This window comes from Podarcis tiliguerta (assembly GCF_965153285.1).
Source record: "Podarcis tiliguerta genome assembly, chromosome: 4".
Taxonomy (NCBI): domain Eukaryota; kingdom Metazoa; phylum Chordata; class Lepidosauria; order Squamata; family Lacertidae; genus Podarcis; species Podarcis tiliguerta.
In genome coordinates, this window is record NC_139537.1 from 91,251,211 (window position 1) to 91,271,079 (window position 19,869).

General features: G+C 40.6%; 1 protein-coding gene and 1 long non-coding RNA gene across 4 annotated transcripts in view; both read right to left on the reverse strand.

Moving 5' to 3' along the window:
* LOC310675440 overlaps nucleotides 1-19,869 on the reverse strand; it is a 65,800-nt gene that overhangs the window by 32,117 nt on the left and 13,814 nt on the right. The gene's annotated exons all lie outside the window — the stretch shown is intronic.
* TGDS (TDP-glucose 4,6-dehydratase) lies at nucleotides 941-19,313 on the reverse strand. 3 transcript variants are annotated; one of them, XM_083435887.1, is made up of 12 exons: nucleotides 19,147-19,312; nucleotides 17,870-17,936; nucleotides 16,837-16,905; nucleotides 16,415-16,505; nucleotides 15,649-15,791; nucleotides 13,470-13,568; nucleotides 10,995-11,054; nucleotides 10,420-10,463; nucleotides 9,331-9,496; nucleotides 6,767-6,825; nucleotides 3,178-3,275; nucleotides 941-1,775 (listed from the first exon to the last, which is right to left on the reverse strand). In XM_083435887.1, the coding sequence occupies exons 1-12, from the start codon at nucleotides 19,233-19,235 to the stop codon at nucleotides 1,690-1,692; spliced, it is 1,071 nt and encodes a 356-aa protein (XP_083292013.1). In that variant the 5' UTR covers nucleotides 19,236-19,312; the 3' UTR covers nucleotides 941-1,689. The 3 variants fall into 3 exon arrangements, with proteins under 3 accessions (XP_083292013.1, XP_083292015.1, XP_083292014.1); XM_083435889.1 differs by lacking the exons at nucleotides 941-1,775; nucleotides 3,178-3,275 and adding an exon at nucleotides 4,601-5,294 and having other exon boundaries at nucleotides 19,147-19,313; XM_083435888.1 differs by lacking the exons at nucleotides 941-1,775; nucleotides 3,178-3,275 and adding an exon at nucleotides 6,469-6,588 and having other exon boundaries at nucleotides 19,147-19,313.

The window sequence follows — 19,869 nt, forward strand, 5'->3', positions numbered from 1 at the left end:
ACATAAAGCAATGTACCAGCTAATTGGGTTTGATATTTTCAGTGCCTTTAGATACAATGTGCAAGTGGCATCAACAGTACAATGGAGGCTTGGGTTGCGAACGTGATCCGTGTGGGAGGCACGTTCGCAACCCGCAGCGTTCGCAATCCACAGCGCTGCATCTGCGCACATGCGTTGCAATTCGGCACTTCTGCGCATGCGCAAAGAGCGATTTAGTGTTTCTGCACATTCACGAGCGCCGAAACCCGGAAGTAACCCGTTCCGGTGTTTCTGGGTTCGGCGCAGTGCGCAACCCGAAAACACGCAACCTGAAGCGTCTGTAACCCAAGGTGTGACTGTAAGTGAAATGAGAAACTATGGGATACATGTCAGCCTAAAGATCTACATTGTCCCCCATTATGTTTCCGAGCACAATTCAAAGTGTTGGTGCTGACCTCTAAAGCCCTAAATGGTTTTGGCCCTTTATACTTGAAGAGGCGTCTCCATCCTCATCATTTAGTCCAGACACTGAGGTCCAGCTCCGAGGGCCTTCTGGCGAGGTTCCTTCACTGCATGATTACAGGGAACCAGACAGAGGGTCGTCTTGGCAATGGTGCCTTCCCCGTGGAACGCCCTCCCGTCAGATGTCAAGGACATAAACAACTATCTGAAGGCAGCCCTGTATAGGGAAGTTTTTAATGTTTGGAGTTTTATTGTGTTTGGTGTTCTAATTCGCTGGAAGCTGCCCAGAGTGGTTGGGGCAACCCAGTCAGATGGGCGGCATATAAACAATAAATTATTGTTGTTGTTATTATCATCATTATTAAGACTAGTAGTTAAGCATGGGAGTTACCTTCCAGATTGCTCAGCAACAAAACAGATGCCAGCTGTTGCACTTTTCTACCTTTTGAATACACAGCTCCAGGTCTAGCTTAGAAAATGCACCACTGGGTATGTGTCCTACATTTAACATAGTCTTACATTTTAGTATTGTTCACATAATTTCACATGTTCGTAGAGTTAAAATACTTCTAGGCAACAAGGAAGACAAATTAAATTCGGAAGCACTGTGATTCTTCAAAATAAATTTGAAAGAAGCTATTGGAAATGATAAATATTTGGCATGAGGGCACTCTCAGGTTTCTATACTGTATTCTTGAATTCAGGGAAGTCTTTGTCTGTCTCCAAAGCTCAATTTCTGTAGAGCAATGAGAGACAGATTTCCTTACCAGATCATTGAGGATACATGATATGACAGTATTTTAAAACAAGCACATGGTCAAGAACAAACTTCTAGGACAGGAAGATACAACTACAAAAAGCAGAAAATACTCCTGAACCAGAATCTGCTGCCTAGGTTGTAAAAAACTATAATCCTGTCAATACAATACAGTAATAAATAATTAAAATGCAAAACAGCTGTACGTATTAAAAAGTGCATTATTTAATAAAAATTGTTCCAATTCAATTATTATTTTTATAGAAAAATATTAAAGCTTCAATATTGCACTGGAATGCTGATTAAAAGGCGTTAGCCCTTACAGCCCATACTGTAAAATTGTACTCCATTGTCTTTCTTGATATTATTGATATTCCATGAATACAATCCCATTTTGCTGCTTGAGTACAGTTTTTCATTAATGCGATGATCTTGAGGTAGAATGTTTTCCTTCATCATTATTTTTCTTCACAACTTTGCCGCAGACTAAATCATACCGATTCTTCAGCAACAGGAAAAGGCTCCAAAGCTTTCTCCGCGTTCTTCCAGTTGTGGAAGTTTTCTTGATACCATTCAACTAGCACAAGAAAAAGAAGATTTCAAAGCATGAATATGTAATAAGCAATCTTACAGTGCTATTCCATGCAGGCTCAAACATACAAAAAATCATTAAGTGCAGAGGGTGACAGATTACAGGGTACTAGTTATAATCAAGACAGTGTATTTTACAGCTTGAAGAAGGTTTCTATCTCATGATTTTTTTGGCAGCACATTTCAAGGATTCAGGAACCAAAAGGCACAAATAAAAAGTTTTGGTTTATGATGGTTGAAATGTTGTTAACAGCAGAGTAATAATGCCAGACATTTAGGATTAAGCAGGGCATTTGTTCGCCCCTAAAGGAAGTCAATTTCATCTCACAGCATATACAGACTTGTTTCTCTGGTTGGAACCAGAGACAAGGTATGCAGAACTCTGCTCTCACAACAAGCCAACCTATCTTCCTCTACTGGCCCTTGTGTCTCTTGAGAAGGCACTCCCACTCCTTAAGGTCCACAGGGTTTTAGCAGAAGTTGGTGAAACTCAGGCAATTCTTGCACGAGCAGAGTTGGCTTTTGCTCACACACAGAAGGCCCTGAATTCCAGGTTAACTTGTGAACAAATATTTGTCTTGTGGAAGTTTAAGTCGAGGTCTGCAGTCCTTTGCCAAGTTTCCAGAGCAGCCTAGGAACTTAATGGGGCACTTAAGCTAATGGTGGAAACCAGTGCTTTTTGGGGGGGCAGGGGTACACGTACCCCTAAACATTTTATAAATCTAAGTTTGGCCTCATTGAGGGGCAGTATTTCAATATGGGTAGGAAAATGAGAGTACCCCTAAAAAATTTTTTAGAAAAAAAAGCACCAACGGCAACCAAGCACATACCACGTCCAAACGTAAATTATGTATGTGAAAAGTGCTTATGTGGTCTAGTCTAACAGCTGCCTGGATGAAGATAATTTTTATTCTCATATTTCCTACTGCTTCCCCCACCCCAACATACAGTGCCTACTCTCAAGCTCACAGAAGCAACATTTATTTGCTCTCTTACCATTACAGCCATACCTTGGAAGTCGAACGGAATCGAATGGATTCCGTTCGACTTCCAAAACGTTTGGAAACCAAAGCATGGCTTCTCATTGGCTGCAGGAAACTCCTGCAGCCAATCAGAAGCCGCAGAAGCCCTGTCGGACATTCGGCTTCCAAAAGAATGTTCGAAAACCAGATCCAATTTGTTCGGAGTTTGGGATCCAAGGTATGACTGTATAAAAAAACAAAAATACAATGGGAGGTTCAAAGCCTTTACTTTAAAAAATCTAGCTTTAGCTAATTCAGTAAACAGCTTACTCTCCAAAGTAGCCTATAAAAAACAGCTCTTTTGAAAATAGTGCTGCCCTGCTTTCCTTTCACTCTCATTCCAGATTTAGTATCAATACAACATACTGGTTTTCTTTATTCCTTCATTCCAAGGCACTTTAGGTCTCCAGCCCAAGCTGTGCATTTTTCCAGAATTCATTGGATATCCCAAGTCATTTGTAGGCCTTTAAATAAATGAGAAGAGTGTTATTCCTATGGAGAACTCAAAGTTTCATATAACATGTGTATTAATTACCTTCAAAGGACATTTAGGAATTCAGCACTTTATTCCTTTGGATTAATCTTTAGGCTACCCTTCCTTCTCCTGTTAAACACGCATGATTTACACAGAATAGTCAATATTCACAAATATTACGCACTTGCAAGGCACCCAAATAATTTCCAATCTGTGACTCGATTACTGCAATCACAGACCTGCGTGTGAGTAATCATAGCAAAGATCAGTCATGTGGGGCAGAAAAATACACTACCACTAACCTCAAACATGGGAAATTTATTTGGAATATTATGGATGAATACCAATGAATCTGAGCAGTTGTAATTGCATTTTCAGGTGACTGTCCCTAGCAGGTGCATAGATATATTCATATACATTCTGATTATGAATAACTTTATTTTAGTTTTAATTTATATAACCCATCACAATTCCAGTCACTAAATGGGGCGTGTGTAAATTAAAACCACGTGAAACACATAACACAAACATGCCAAATCAGATCCCAGTCAATTTATATTTAAAAAAAAATAAATAGAAAGGAGTATTATGAACATCCTTAAGCCTTAACACCAACAGCATTTTTCAGGAAATGTATCAAAACATTGAAATGGAGTTTTGAAAGCCCTTGCATATTCAAAACTCCATTTCAAAGTTTACTACGTTTCTGTCCCACTCTTTGTCCAAGGAGCTCTCATCGTATCCTAACAACTCTAGAAGGTTGCTTAGGCTGACAGAGTCATAAGCGCCATTGTTGAGAAATGATTCAACCTCAAGTAAAAGGTAAAGGACCCTAGACGGTTAAGTCCAGTCAAAAGCTACTATGGGGTTGTGGCGCTCATCTCGCTTCAGGCCGAGGGAGCCAGCATTTGTCCGCAGACAGCTTTCCGGGTCATGTGGCCAGCCTGACTAAACTGCTTCTGGTACAACGGAACCAGAGCACATGGAAATGCCGTTTACCTTCCCACCACAGCGGTAACTATTTATCTACTTGCACTGGCGTGCTTTCGAACTGCTAGATTGGCAGGAGCTGGGACAGACCAAAGGAAGCTCATCCCGTTGCAGGGATTCAAACCGCCAACCTTCTGGTCAGCAAGCCAGCAAGGTTCAGTGGTTTAAACCACAGCACCACCCGCATCCCTTCAACCTCAAATATTCTTGATTCAAGACTCATATTTTATCTATTACACCACACTGACGACTTCTCATTTCTCATAAAAGAAAACCACTCTTTCTACAACCCTAAATGTATTAAGCGAGACCATAAATCACATAGACGCAGATGAAACATTTTATTGGTACATGTAAAGAAAATGAGATAGATAAGAACAAGCCACATTTAGGACTATTTCAGTAGCTGCATCTAGCAATAAACAACATTCATCATACTTAGAGCAGACCCACTAAAGTCAGTTAACTTAGGTCCATTGATTCAATCATTCTGTGCGAATTCAGATGAGGGGATTACTGTGTTAGTTTTTCTTATTATATATAACATTTCTGTCCTGATTTCAAAAGTTCCTTTCACACTGAAGTACTTGTTTCATTCTGGAGTGGTGGCTTTTTGATCGATATATCACCATGTTACACTAAATTGATTGATATACCACGTTACACTAAACTGATATACTACCATGTTACACTAAATTTTAAATGGCAGGAAAGAACTGCATGCTGGGATACCACCCCAAAATTTGTCACATGAAATTACAATGCCAGATTCCTGTGGTTTTCCAAGCTAAAAGAGTTGGATACAGAATTTATCTGTAAAGCAATTAATGCTAAATTCAACCAGATTTCCGTTGTGTGAAAGATCAAATGCAATGCAGAAAATAACAGGAAATGCCAGGAAGACCAAAAAATTGCCGTGTGACCGCAGACCCAATTGAATATCTCTTGTGATGTTTTTGGTTTTTTAAGAAGAAGAATCTTCATTATATGAAATCTTTAACTGAATTGCTTCAAGGAACTATAAAACAGAAATAAAATGTCCCAGTAAAAATACTGGGTAGTTTGCCTCATTACTTTTATATCCAAATCCAAGCATAGGGTCTTTGTTTAACTGTAGCAATAAACTATAAGCTACTTTCAAATAGTTATAGCTACTTTCAAATCGTTAAAAGTCTCAAGCAAGTCACTTGATGGTTGGTAAAACATAAAAACAGTGTCTACGCCAATATGAAATGCAGTGACTTTGCTTGCATGCAAAGCTGCACCAAAGGTTTGTTCTGGGTTCACTGCTCATGGTAGTGTGTATTGGTCTAAACCACTGAGCCCCTTGGGCTTGCTGGTCAGAAGGTTGGTGGTTCGAATCCCCATGACAGGATGAGCTCCCGTTGCTCTGTCCCAGCTCCTGCCAACCTAGCAGTTCAAAAGCACACCAGTACTAGTACACCCTTGTGCACATTAATTGAAACAAACAATGTTGTTTATTGTACAAAACTCACATATACGTACATTAGTAACGGATAGGACCTCCGCTATTTTTAAGCAGCATTTGAACACGGTTTGGCATGGAGTCTACTAGTTTCGAACAGTCACTGCTGATTTTTGGATCCCTGTACCACACTTGAATCAGCGCCTGAGTTTCTCCATAGTCATACAGTCTATAGCACGGAGGCGACTTTTGCATATAGCCCACAAATTCTCAATGGGATTTATGTCTGGGGAATTCCCTGGCCAATCAAGTACTGCTCTGTCATGAATTTCTTCACCACTTTCGATGTGTGACAGAGGTACTGTCAGGATACCTCTTTTCCAGCTCTGGAATAACTCTCTTTGCTAGAACCTCAATATATTGCAGCAAGCGCATCATTCCTTCTATTGGCTGCAGGCTTCCGACACCACAATGATCAAGCGACTTTTCGTGTTTGTTTTGAGTACAGGATTACGAGTAAGACAGAAAATATGCTTTGTTTCAATTAATTTGCACAAGGGTGTAGATAAACAGGTACCACTGTGGCGGGAAGGAGTTTCCGTGCGCTCTGGCTTCTGTCACAGTGTCCCATTGCGCAAGAAGCGGTTTAGTCATGTTGGCCACATGACCCAGAAAGCTGTCTGTGAACACGCCGGCTCCCTCGGTCTGAAAGTGAGATAAGCGCCGCAACCCCATAGTTGCCTTTGACTGGACTTAACCATCCAGGGGTCCTCTACCTTTACCTTTTTACCCTGAGAACCCAGGACCAAACTCATCTTCCTACCCTGGAGCAGGAAAGGATTGTACAGCAAAGCTCCATGCTTGCCTCTCTATGCCACAGCCCAACCTACAAAGGGTGGGGGGCGGAGGAGCTCAAAATTTGGCTTCACTGTAACATAAGGAAAACATTCTGTACCACTAAAGAAGAGGACACATATTACCCAAATTAAGATGGCATCGGAAATCCTGTGGGATATTTTACATGACAGGGCAAAATATTTGTAATGAAATAAGAAATATCTTACCTGTCTTTAACATAATCCATCCAATATTCTGTCTCTGCTTCAGAACTGGTATTTTTAATCTGTAAATCAGGAGGGAGGGGGGAGATCTATGTCAGCAGTGAGAGACTTAACATTTAACAAAATGTTTTTGATTTCTATTGCGTTGTAAGCACAACTACTTCTAATGAACAGATTTCCACAAACATTTCCATCCTCTGTTTTGTTTAAAATGTAGACGATTCCCAAGTGCTGCTAGCTGTATCTATAAAACTACTAAGGAAAACAAGAGACGTAAGTTGTGAGAAACACTCAAGTGGCTGTAATAAATCTTACATTTAAGATGCTAAGTGCTAGCTAGTCGGCCGAAATCAAAGGTGTTTATCTTTTGGTGTATGTGACTAACATGCTTACTAAATATATTCTGAGCCATGCAATATTGACCGTAATATAAGAGCGTGAAGCCATGCAGATTAGTGATGAGGATTTGCCCTAGTAGTTTGTATGGAACTACCTTGAATCACTTAAAGAGAAGAAAAAGAACTGCCGTGTTCTTATATAATTGGTGATACCTGAAAGTGTCAGGAAGGGAGACTCTAATGGAATTAATGGGTACATCCATAAACACAACATTTCAGTGAGGAGTCCACCATAGGAAGTCTGCTGCAATTGGGCAAGCCACATTCTTCCCTGGTTTGAACTTGGGGGGGACGACAAGGATTGGTTTGAGCAGAAAATGGATTGAGGGCTGTCACACGAAAGGCGGAACAAGTTTGTTCTCTCCTACTCTAGAGGGTAACACCTGAACCAATGGCTTCAAGTTACAGGGAAATTCTGGCTAACATCAGAAAGAACTTTCTGATGTTAAGAGTTATTCGACAGTGGAACGGCTCCTCATGGAAAGGGGTTGACCCTTCTTCCCGGAAGGTTTTTAAGCAGAGGTTGAATGCATTTAGTTGAGATTCCTTTGTGGCTTAGGGCCCTTGTATTTACGGGACCGCCTCTCCTGGCATGCCCCACAGAGGACCTTAAGGTTCATGAATAATCATAGTTTAGAGGTCGCGGGCCCTAAGGAAGTCAGATTATCCTCCACCAGGGCCTTCTCACTGATGGCTCCGACCTGGTGGAATGCTCTGTCCCATGAGACCAGGGCCCTGCAGGGCCTGTAAGACAGAGCTATTCCACCTGGCTTTCAATTTGAACTTAGCCTGATCTTTTCCTTCCTTCCTTCCCTCCCCCTCCCCTTTTTATGAAGATTACCCGCTCTGGGATCCCACAGCTAATTCTCCCCTGGTCTCCTTGCTGGACCAAATAGGACTAATTTAACCAGCTAGGCCTGGTGATCATCTAATGTTTATTGGATAGATTTTCCCCCTAGATTGATTTTTGAATTCTGAATTTATTGTTCTTCACATTTTATTCTGTATTTTATGCTGTTTTTTGTTGCATCAATCAAGTGTTTTAAATTTGTTGTTAGCCACCCTGAGCCCAGTTTTCTGAACCGGGAAGGGCGGGGTATAAATAAAAATTTATTACTATTATTATTATTGTAGGGAGCTGGACTTGATGACCCTCAGGATCCCATCCAACTGTACAATTCTATGATTCTATGATCAACCTTCCTCTATGAAAGCCTAACTGATTTCTCTAGCATCAGTAATGAAGCCACTTTTCTTGTCATTGGAGTTTTCCAAGTGTTGTGGGAGGGGATTATTTTTGTTTTTTATTACATATTTTGTGTTCTCATTTTGTATTTTATGTTGTGAAACACTATGGGATCTTTGGATGAAGGGCAGCATACAAATTCAATAACAGCAATAATAATAATAAAAGGTAAGGTAAAGGTACCCCTGCCCGTACGGGCCAGTCTTGACAGACTCTAGGGTTGTGTGCCCATCTCACTCAAGAGGCCGGGGACCAGCGCTGTCCGGAGACACTTCCGGGTCACGTGGCCAGCGTGACATCGCTGCTCTGGCGAGCCAGAGCCGCAGACGGAAACGCCGTTTACCTTCCCGCTAGTAAGCGGTCCCTATTTATCTACTTGCACCCGAGAGTGCTTTCGAACTGCTAGGTTGGCAGGCGCTGGGACCGAACAACGGGAGCGCACCCCGCCGCGGGGATTCGAACCGCCGACCTTTCGATCGGCAAGCCCTAGGCACTGAGGCTTTAACCCACAGCGCCACCCGCGTCCCAATAATAATAATAGTTATAGACAAAAAGAGGTTAAGTCAAATGTGTAAACCTCTAACCATGCAAGTGCTAGGAAATAAACAACAAATAATAATAGTTATAGACAAAAAGAGGTTAAGTCAAATGTGTAAACCTCTAACCATGCAAGTGCTAGGAAATAAACAACAAAACCAAAAGCAGAAAGCCTGCCTGAAATATGATGGAAATGAATTTGTCGACACAGGATCAAAGGCAGAGCAAACAGACCCCACTGGTTAGTAAAATAAAAGTTTGCACATGCTCCCCCATTTCCAAATATCTTAGAGTCATTTACTGAAATGCATCAATAGCGTTCATTTGTCCTAGTCAGTATTTATTGCTACTAAGCCACCAATGTCCAAACACTGTTTATTACTCACTAGGTGGATTAATTCCTTTGCAAGTTGTGCAATCGACATCTCAAAGCTGGTCCCAATGTTGTAGATTTCCCCTGGTTGCCCCTTCTTCATAACGGTAAGAAATGCTTCGACTACATCACTGGCATAAAGAAAATTTCTTCTCTGAAGTCCTGAGCCATGAATACAGCTACAAGCAAGTAAGATAGTGCATACATTTAGCATTGCTTTTCAAACGCTATTCTAACATTCCAGCCAGGCTGGCAAAATTATTTAAATGCTTACAAAGGGCAAAGCGCAAAGTATGTGATAACAAAACACAACCTCCATTCATGCTAATTCTTCACAAAGGCAATAAACCTGGTGGCACACACAGCAAGTTACAAAGAATTATGGGAAAGTGGCTATTGCACTGCACACTTTGTCAGACTTTGCACTACAGTGTGTGTCCTAGCAGTGTTAAAACATATAACAGGTGCAAATCCATGTCAATGAGAAAGGCTAAGTACAAGTCCAAGAAAACAAATCTTCCTTACCCCAACATTATACATTCTCTTAAGCAAGGTTTTTAAATTAGTGAAAAGCATGAAACAGTGACTCTGCTATGTCCATCTATGACCTCTTGTGGTGGGACAGAGTATTAAGAAACCATATGCCGTATTTTTCGCTCTATAAGACGCACCAGACCACTAGACGCACCTAGTTTTTGGAGGAGGAAAACAAGAAAAAAAATATTCTGAATCCCAGAAGCCAGAACAGCAAGAGGGATCTCTGCACAGCGAAAGCAGTGATCCCTCTTGTTGTTCTGGCTTCTGGGATAGCTGCACAGCCTGCATTCGCTCCATAAGACGCACACACATTTCCCCTTACTTTTTATGAGGGAAAAAGTGAGTCTTATAGAGCAAAAAATACGGTACCTACTGTTGTTGATTAAAAGAAGTTGGGCATGCAGGTTTTGTTCCAGGGCAGTGTGGTCTCAAAACGTGACCCATTTTACTGTCCGGACTGGTTTTTAGAACGGGGTGTTCAATTTCAAGGGTATGTGACTGGCTTAGCTTGCCATACACTTATAACGGAAGGGGCAGGGGGACCGAATATGACCGTGATACATACCATTTTCTGTTCTGCTGCAAGCGAGAAATGAACTTTGGAATAACCTGAGAAACATTAAAAATAGGCAGCAATTGTTAACCCAGGCTACTTAAAGAGAATGATAAACCTTTCAGCTTTTCTGAAATATTTGTGTGAGAACGTATTTAATTCTAGCAACGGACAGTAATAAAGACCGCTAATCACTTGTAGCAGTGCCTTCTTTTTTCTTTTTTTAAAGGGAAGGGGCTGAAACCACAACCTGCTCCATCTGCTAAACAGCCAATTAAAAGCCAAAATGTTTTCAATTATGGGTTCTGCACACACAATTTTGGCTGCTGGATGGGTAGCACTTAGCTACATGCATGGTTCCTTGCCCAGCTGGGATTTAATATTTGCATGGAAGCCTATTTTCACATGCTAGAATCCCTAGCTAGATGAATGGCCAACTCTTAATATTTAACGGCATGCACATTAATTAAGCAATAATTCTATAGAAGAAAGACCACGTAATAAATGCTTGGCAAAGTACTGTGACTTGTTAACTGAGGGCTCACAAAGGGTTTGTTTGATAAAAGAAATGCCTTCATCTCACTTACTTTTTCTGGAAACTGATGGGGTCCATAAACATTGCTGCTCCGCGTGATAACCACTGGAAACTTTAAAGGATATACTATGAGTGTGCCAGTACAAATTCAAGGAGAACAGCCATAAAAAAGTTTGCGGTGGCTTAGATCCTAACTCAGGTTCTGCTGGGGGGGGGGCATCTCCCCTTCCTCCCACCACCCAGCTGATTTCCCCCTGTGAAACCTGCTCTAGGGTGTTGGTATATCCTCCAAAGCAGCATGAGAAGCATGTGAGGGGAGAGACTTCATCAGGCAAGGCCTTCTTCCATCTGCCTTGCTCCACCCGCAAGTCTCTGCTAATCAATTTGTATTGTATTATTTTATGCACTGTGATTTGCAATTGTTTTACTGAATATAGTTTAGAAATTATTTATTGTAATTGTTAAGAGTGGATTTCTGTTTAATTTTTTATATGCTGATATTTCATATTATTCTATACTGTTTTAAGGTGGCGCTGTGGGTTAAACCACAGAACCTAGGACTTGCCGATCAGAAGGTCAGCGGTTTGAATCCCCACGAAGGGGTGAGCTCCCATTGCTTGGTCCCTGCTCCTGCCAAACTAGCAGTTCGAAAACACGTCAAAGTACAAGTAGATAAATAGGTACCACTCTGGCGGGAAGGTAGACGGCGTTTCCATGCGCTGCTCTGGTTCGCCAGAAGCGGCTTAGTCATGCTGGCCACATGACCCGGAAGCTGTACGCCGGCTCCCTCGGCCAATAAAGTGAGATGAGCACCGCAACCTCAGTCGGCCACGAATGGACCTAACGGTCAGGGGTACCTTTCCCTTTATGCTATTCTACTGGATTGTTGAATATTACTTTATTTGATATAAGTTCTTTATTTTAAAGGTATGTTTTATTATCACATTTTTTAATTGAATTAGATTGTTGTAAGGTGTACATTCTTTGTTTCTTCAGCTTGTAAACCGCCTTGGGTATTGTAAAATAGAAAGACGGCATAGAAATTAAAAGTGAAGTGAAATGAAATGAAAAAATCATGTCCTAGCCTCACAGTTCCCTCTGCAAATGAAACAAGGCCTTCTGTTTGCAAGGGACTAGTAAAGATACAAACTAATGCCTTCTTCCACAAACAGAAGAAGCAGTAAGTGGTGTACTTTTCACAGCTCTGAAGAAGAATATCAGCTAAGATCAAAATAATACACTTTTGGGATAGGACTTTGGGCCCTATTGCATGTTATACAATGGCAAGCCTGGGCTTATCACCACGTACACAAACTAAAAAAAACTTGCTCCTTGACAAGCATACCTATACATCGTACCACATGGCCACCAGACGCAGCAAGAGTAATCAGTGGTGTTCTGTTTTAAAGTATTCCTTGCTTCCAATATGGAGCAGCAGAAAGAGGACTCTGGGACATGCTTCACTTCTCTTAAAGCAGGCACCCACAAACTCGGCCCTCCAGATATTTTGGGACTACAACTCCCATCATCCGTAACCAACAGGACCAGTGGTCAGGGGTGATGGGAACTGTAGTCCCAAAACATCTGGAGGGCCGAGTTTGGGGATGCCTGTCTTAAAGGCTGGGCTTTGGAGTCAGAGGCTAAACAGATATTCTCAAAAGAGGGAAAAGCCAGACGTTATCAGGAAATTGATACCTGTGGTGCAGCATTTCACAGAAAACTGCAAACAAGCATAGCAAGTTTAGCAGGTTACATATCAAGTTTTTAAATGTTCATTTTTTGTTGTAAGCCCACAGCAAAGATATAACTACCATATTTTATACTGGAAATCTACTATGTATTTTAAAACTCACTAGTACCAGCTTAGCAGGGGTAGCCAATATTGTGTGCTCCAGTCCTACAGCTCCCATCAGCCCTAGCCAGCATGGCCAATGGTGAGGAGTGATGTGAGTTGTAGTCCCATCGTATCTGGAGGACGCAGCACTGGTTAGCCCATTGAACATAATGAAATTGACTTCTGACTAAATGTATATAGTTTGTGGTGGTAACTTCTTTAACCTCAGTGTGGGTTCTTCTGTGTCCAAAACATCTTTGGGCATATGGATCATACAGTGGTGCCCCGCAAGACGAATGCCTCGCAAGACGGAAAACCCGCTAGACGAAAGGGTTTTCCGTTTTGGAGGTGCTTCACAGGACGAATTTCTCTATGGGCTTGCTTCGCAAGACGAAAATGTCTTGCGATTCTTGCGATTTTTTTTCACTCCCCACCCCCCTTTTCTAAGGCACTAAGCTGCTGATAGTCTTTTAGCAGCTAATCCGCTAATCCCTTAAGGCTTTAATAGCCGCTAATAGCCGCTAAACTGCTAATAGCGCTAATCCGCTAATAGGGTTGCTTCGCAAGACGAAAAAACCGCTAGACGAAGAGACTCGCGGAACGGATTCTTTTCGTCTTGCGAGGCACCACTGTATTCAGTAATCCAAATAATTAATAATAGTACCTAAAATATCAAGTTTCATTTCTGCTTACCTGGTATCTTTCCCAATATGACAGGACAATGCATTCAGCTGCCGCCTTAGAAGCTGCATAAGGATTTGACGGTTTTTTAGATGAGGATTCATCAAATTCCTAGAACAATTTTTTTACATGCCAGACATTCAAAGTCTTAAAAAGAATTTATATTGATTTACAAGCCAGCTTAAAATGACTCTTGTTAATGGCCCGATTCTCACATAATGGTAAACTATGACTTATTTAACAAACCTCAGATTAACCATGAGCTGTCTGATAAAGCAGCAGAGATCAGCTTGTCCCTCCACTGTTTGGGGTTTTTTTAACACTAGCCTTGTGTCTTTGTAGCTTAGTGAGCATCTGGGGTTAAGCAACCAAACAAACTATGGTTAAGGAAGGGTACTAGACTCACACATTAAGAGCAAGTCATAGGTAAAACAAAGCAGGGTTTGTAATCCAACAACAAATCACAACTTTATATTCTGGTTTCTTGGTAATAAATAAACCACAGTTATGTCTTTTGCCAGTGTTTTCAGGAAACAGTAATTCATGGCTTAAATAGTCTACAAACTAGACTAGTGATTGAGGATAAACTCGAAACTAGAAACGTTAAGTTACTAATGTAGCAATAATTCATGGAAACGTTGTTCAGTTTGGCTAATAGTTGCACAATACTAAATTCTACCTTTATATACCAACAGTAATGTTTAAGATAGTTGTGGAATTGCATGCAAATTGTTACTTTAGACACCTTTCCTTTTTTGGTTTGAATTAACACAAATAAGCAGTGCAAGCTTGCCAAAAACATGTAATAAATTTAAAAAAAACACCACCAAAATGCTATATATGGATTGAAAAAATTTAAGAGGTTTTTCTCATTGCTAAAAAAAATTAAAAATTTAAAAATAGTCTAGTAGCACCTTAGAGACCAACTAAGTTTGTTCTAGGTATAAGCTTTCATGTGCATGAAGAGTATCTGAAGAAGTGTGCATGCAAACCTAGAACAAACGTAGTTGGTCTCTAAGGCGCTACTAGACTATTTTATTATTTTTTTAAAAAAAATAATTTTTGATTTTTTAAAATTTATTTTGACTGCGTCAGACCAACAAGGCTACCTACCTGAATCTTTCTCATTGCTAGTTATCTAACATTATACCTAAATAATACTTCCATTCTCTAATTAGCAGTAGTGCTAAGAAAATCTACCCCCAGCTAAGCACATAAGGATAAAATACTAACCCACTTGCCTAGAAGTAAGCCCTGCTGAATTCAACAGGGCTTACTTCTGAGTAGATGTTGGTTAGGATTGTGCTGCAAGATACCCCAGAGGGCCTGATCCTTTTCCTAGCAGATGCAGCTGAAATCATGGGGAAAGGGAGAGTGAACCTGTCTACCTATATAGTATAAGGAAACCACCCTGCCCAAAGTGTTCTCCTAAATTCAACTCTGACGACCTTTACCGGGAATTAATATTTTACTCTTGCTCCGTGACAAGTGAGGTTTCATGTTCCATCCTCTTACTGAAAAAAAAGTATTTACAGTGGTGCCTCGCAAGACAAAATTAATTCGTTCTGCGAGTTTTTTCGTCTTGTGAATTTTTCGTCTTGCGAAGCACGGTTTCCCATAGGAAATGCATTGACGGTTTCCCATAGGAATGCATTGACGGTTTTAAGAAAAAGGCGCAAGACGTTTTCGTCTTGCGAAGCAAGCCCATAGGGAAATTTGTCTTGCAAAGCAACTCAAAAAACAAAAAACTCTTTCGTCTAGCGAGTTTTTCGTCTTGCGAGGCATTCGTCTTGCGAGGTACCACTGTACTTGCACAGCAATCCTAAAATACCAAAGTACTAACAAAAACTCTTGCATCCTTTAAAGAAAGCAGAATCGAAAGCTCTTTAGGTCAAATTTGTACCAGCACATTCCTTCTGTGTAAGATTATCATTATCTTTTGGTTATTTTCAAGTGGCCGAACATTGGTGTAAATGTAAAACAATATGCTTACTAAGCTGGAAACAAGAGAGGCTCAGTTCCTAATGTTTGTCTATTTTTATTAGTTGGCCATGGGAAGTAAGGTGGTACTAGTTAAAGAAAGCTAACAGTCTCCACATCCTGGTCATTACAAGATCATGCCCTGTTTAATTCACCCAAGAGACAAACATGAAGGTAAGAGATGTAAGAAACTCATTTAATTCAAGCTCACCTTGTTGTAGCTTCCCCCATAAACTTCATCAGTACTGACATATATGAACTTCTCCACATTAGCCTCATAAGCAGCACCAACCAGAATGCAAGTTCCATAAACGTTGACGTAGTTGAATTCAAGCTTGTGCCAAAAAGAAAGATCTAAGTTTTGAGACAAAATAATAAAGAGAAATGTAAGTCCAGCTTGGTACCAAAAAAAGCCTGAAGGCCTTGGGGGACCTTCAGACCTACAACAAGAACTCAAGAAAAAATGTTATCTCCATATGCAGTAGAACAAAACTACTCTTAAGAGAACAATCTTACACACAAGAAGCTGGTATAAAGCAAGCCAGTGTAAATTAAGCCATGATAAAGTTCCATCAGACCCAAGGAGCTACTGCAGGCTGATCCCTAAGGAGCCTAATAATAACAATAATAATTTTATTATTTATACCTCACCCATCTGGCTGGGTTTCCCCAGCCACTCTGAGCAGCTCCTATTAAAGACATTACGGTAATAAGGTCCATGGGCCAGATGTTCTGTGCCACTTACAGCAGCAGCATAGTTATCACCTGACGTCAAAAGTTTACGCACTGATGAATCAAGGGACACAATGGCAAAACAGTAAAACATAGCAATTTGTGCACATTGTCACTAAGAGGTACAGCAGGATAGGTGTCCAGCTATGTTAGCAGTGCCAGCATAAGAAGTATCCTCTGCCCCTCGCGCAAAAACTGGAAGCTACTACTACTAGTAGATTATTGTAGTGACATGCAATGCTCACCTACATGTGTTTGAGCTGCAAAATGTAGCACTATATCAAATTTCTCAGCCTCAAATAATTCTTTTACAAAATTGGGTTCACAGATATCCCCCTATAAAAGATGAAAAGTATAAAATTAGTAGTCAACATCAGGTTTGCTTATGTATACCCCCAAACTCTTCAACTACACCAAATTTTACAGCTGCTGCAGAAAATGTAATATTTTCACTTCACAAAGCTCTGTGGAGGGATGCTCCAGTCAGTTCAAACTTCAGTGTACACAGTGAAATACTCAGTAACAAAGAAAAGAAAAAGCTTCCAGCTCCATGTCAGTTAACAAGACCTACGCTCAGGTAAGTCTGTGCAGGATTGCAGCCTTCATACTGTAGATTGTTTTTAAAATAACAATGAATTACAAAAAAAAAAAAAAAGGTCTAGTTTACCTGGATAAACTTGTAGTTCTGTCTCTCAGAAACTCTCTCAAGATTTTTTAAGCTTGCACAATAGTCCAGCTTAACAGCAAAAAAAGAAAATAACAGAGAAGTTTTATTTCTTGAGTCAAGCCTCTGCTCCTCCATTTTGTCTCATAGCATTCTCTTCCAACCCACCTTCTCTGTATCTTGGGGCTCATACAAATCAACCCTTTTAATTAAACTCAGGTGTGTCTTAGTATGCAATAAATGAAAACCATCACATCCACATTTCAATTACAAAAATAATGTCAAGAAAATGAATTTGTAAGAGAGAGAAAAAGTATAATGAAAGCAAGGATGTGTTTAATGACAAATCCTTGGTCTGCAGAGTTAATATCTGAAGGAGATATAGAGACTGTATTTTCATTATAAACACTTCCAAGGAAGAGTTTAATTTTTTATTTACATGGATAAAAGTGCAAGATTACAAAAAGAAACAGTAACAGCAAGCTGTGAAGGCTAAGGGTTTTTTTCTTCATTAATGTCAATGCACTGAACTTCATTGTTTAGAATCTGTTACCGGGTAAAATATGTATCATATGAAGAAACCTTAAGTGGTATCTGTAATCTATACTCTGAGTGATCCTTCAATTTATATAAGAACAAGCAGGTATATTGAGGAGGTTTGAATGACTATTTTTATTATATTATAGCAACAAAGCAACTGCTGAACAGGGTTTGAATCTAGTGTAACCTTAGGCCACCTTAATTTACACTAGCTCACTTTACATCAGCTTCTTCTGCATGGGATTTCTCCCTTAGAGCATGGCTATTTGGATTAAAGTGGTATAGCTGCAAACATTCAAATCTCATTTACTGTTGTTTATCTTCAGAGCTAAGTAAATAGAGTATTTTGCAAGACACTGGCCTTCCGGATCTTATGAGTTCCATGGTAATAGCTTACTTTAAAATCAAGACCTGAAATCTTGCATGCAGTCACTGATTGCCTGTCAAGTATATGTTGGTTTGCTAATTTATGTTTATTTAAGCAAAAGAGTCTTACCTTATCAAGATTAATAATCATATAGTTTGGATGCTTCTCTACGAGGGAAACCACTACATGAGATGCACTGCAGGTTTTGAAGAAAAAACAAAAAATCAACATATTTCAAATTCAAACTGCATTGATTTCAGATACATTTCCAAAACACATACACACATGAACCAGTCCCATGCTGCTCCCTTGTTTCTGCTGCTATGGTCAGATTGCTTTTTCTGTCACTAAGACTGGCACACCACCACAGAGTCTTGTGGCAATGTCTCACGAACTGTCTCTCAAGAAATAAGCCTGAACAGAGAAGCAAATCTCAGTGGAAAATATATTCAGTTGTGGAGCTCTTAGAATATTTGTTTGTAAACTTTTTCAGAATAATCCAAAATATTGTTTTCTTTAAGAAACAACTGTGGTTTTCTTTAAGAAACAAAAACATAAAAAGCTTCTGGCAAATAAGCAACTTACCTACCCACCTCCAAATAGTTTGAACTTCCCACCCCTTTATTAGGGGCATCAAGAAATAAGTGACACCCTTTCCAGTCATACATATTAGGATTTCTTTATTTTTACAGTCATGGAAAACATGACATGGGCCTCATGAATGAATGTCAATGCAGAAGAAGCATAAGACACCTTTCTCTCTTTTCAAACCTGTATTTTCTGAGAAGGAAAGCTTAAAGCCTTTAATCCCTTGCCCCAAATTCACCCCAACCCAACCCTGTAAGCGGACACAAGCCAAATCACGAATGGTAGGTAAAGAATGACCCTGCAGCTCACCAGGTAGAGGAATTATACTAAAACCTATTGCTTTCCTCTCTTTTTCTTAAGTAGCAAACACAAGCAAGTTTGTTTTTTCGTTGTAAAGAACTTCAATGAAGAAGAAACAGAAGAAACCTTTCTCTCTTTCCAGGCCCATATTTTCTGAGAAGGAAATCTTAATAGGTAAAGAACTACCCTGCAGCACACCAGGTAGAGGAGTTATACTAAAACCTATTTTTGCAAGCTTTCTTTCTTTTTTCTTTTTTTTAAGGAAGTGGTACTCCGGTAATTTATGCAATCTAAATTTCGCAAGGCTGCTTGAAAGACACGCTGGCAGAGAAAGCAGGCCAAAAGTTTTTGGTTTTTTAAACACACACACACACACACAAAACTCTAGGCACCTTTACTCAGGAGTAAGCCCACCCCATCATATTCAGTGCGCTTTTTGCTCCTTTCGCGAGGGCTTCTAGGAAGCCTGAAAGCCCCCCCCCCCCCCAAAAAAAAACCCAACCCAGGCGGGAATTTACATGAAGCCCGCGCCGCCGGTCACCAAAATCCTCTTGGCGAAGCCCGGGGGGAGCGGGGCGGCCTCGGACCCGGACAACCCGCCAGACATTCTCCCCACAGCTGGAGAGCCTTTCCTTCCTCCCTCTCTCGCCTCCTCCCCGTCGACGCGTCACTTCCGCCACGGCTGTATACGTCACTTCCGCCTGCTACTGTCACCTACAGCGACCTTTGCACGTGCGCCTCTCTCTGCGTTCTGCGAACGTAGCGCAAGGGGGGCGGTGTCCTGGGCATGCGCACTCGGGCGCTCCCTCTTTCCAAAACTGGGCGTGATGAAATAAAGTTGTTTCGTCTCCCCCAAAGTATTCATTTTTTTCTGTTATGTGGCAGCGATGTGGTTTTTTTTTGAGCGTGGCTGGCACTGTGCAAAGGCGGCATGCGTTCCTCTTCAACCAGACTTTTGAATATCCTACAGCCTTTTAAATGTTATCCGTGGGAAAGGGGGGGAGTTTTAGTTTTGTTGTTTTGCTTTAATTATTTACCTGCGTATTACCCTGCTTTTTTTTCTGTGAACCGCCCTTGGATCTCCCATTTAATCAATATAAAGTGCTTCTGGCTTGCACTCTTTGTAAAGATTTGAGGAGTGAAGTTATTACCCCTCTATTATTGTCGCTCGACCATTGCTTCTGTGTCTTTTAGCACTTTCTTTTAGCAGATCAAGATGATCAGCTGACAGCAAAAACTGA

Bases quoted from the DNA above. Each gene is read 5' to 3' on its own strand.
- TGDS (XM_083435887.1), bottom strand. From the start codon at position 19,235: ATGTCTGGCGGGTTGTCCGGGTCCGAGGCCGCCCCGCTCCCCCCGGGC. The intron at 16,906-17,869 runs GTAAGACTCTTT...TTTGCTGTTAAG, and splicing joins TGATTATTAATCTTGATAAG to CTGGACTATTGTGCAAGCTT. The intron at 15,792-16,414 runs GTGAGCATTGCA...CTCAAAACTTAG, and splicing joins TGCAGCTCAAACACATGTAG to ATCTTTCTTTTTGGCACAAG.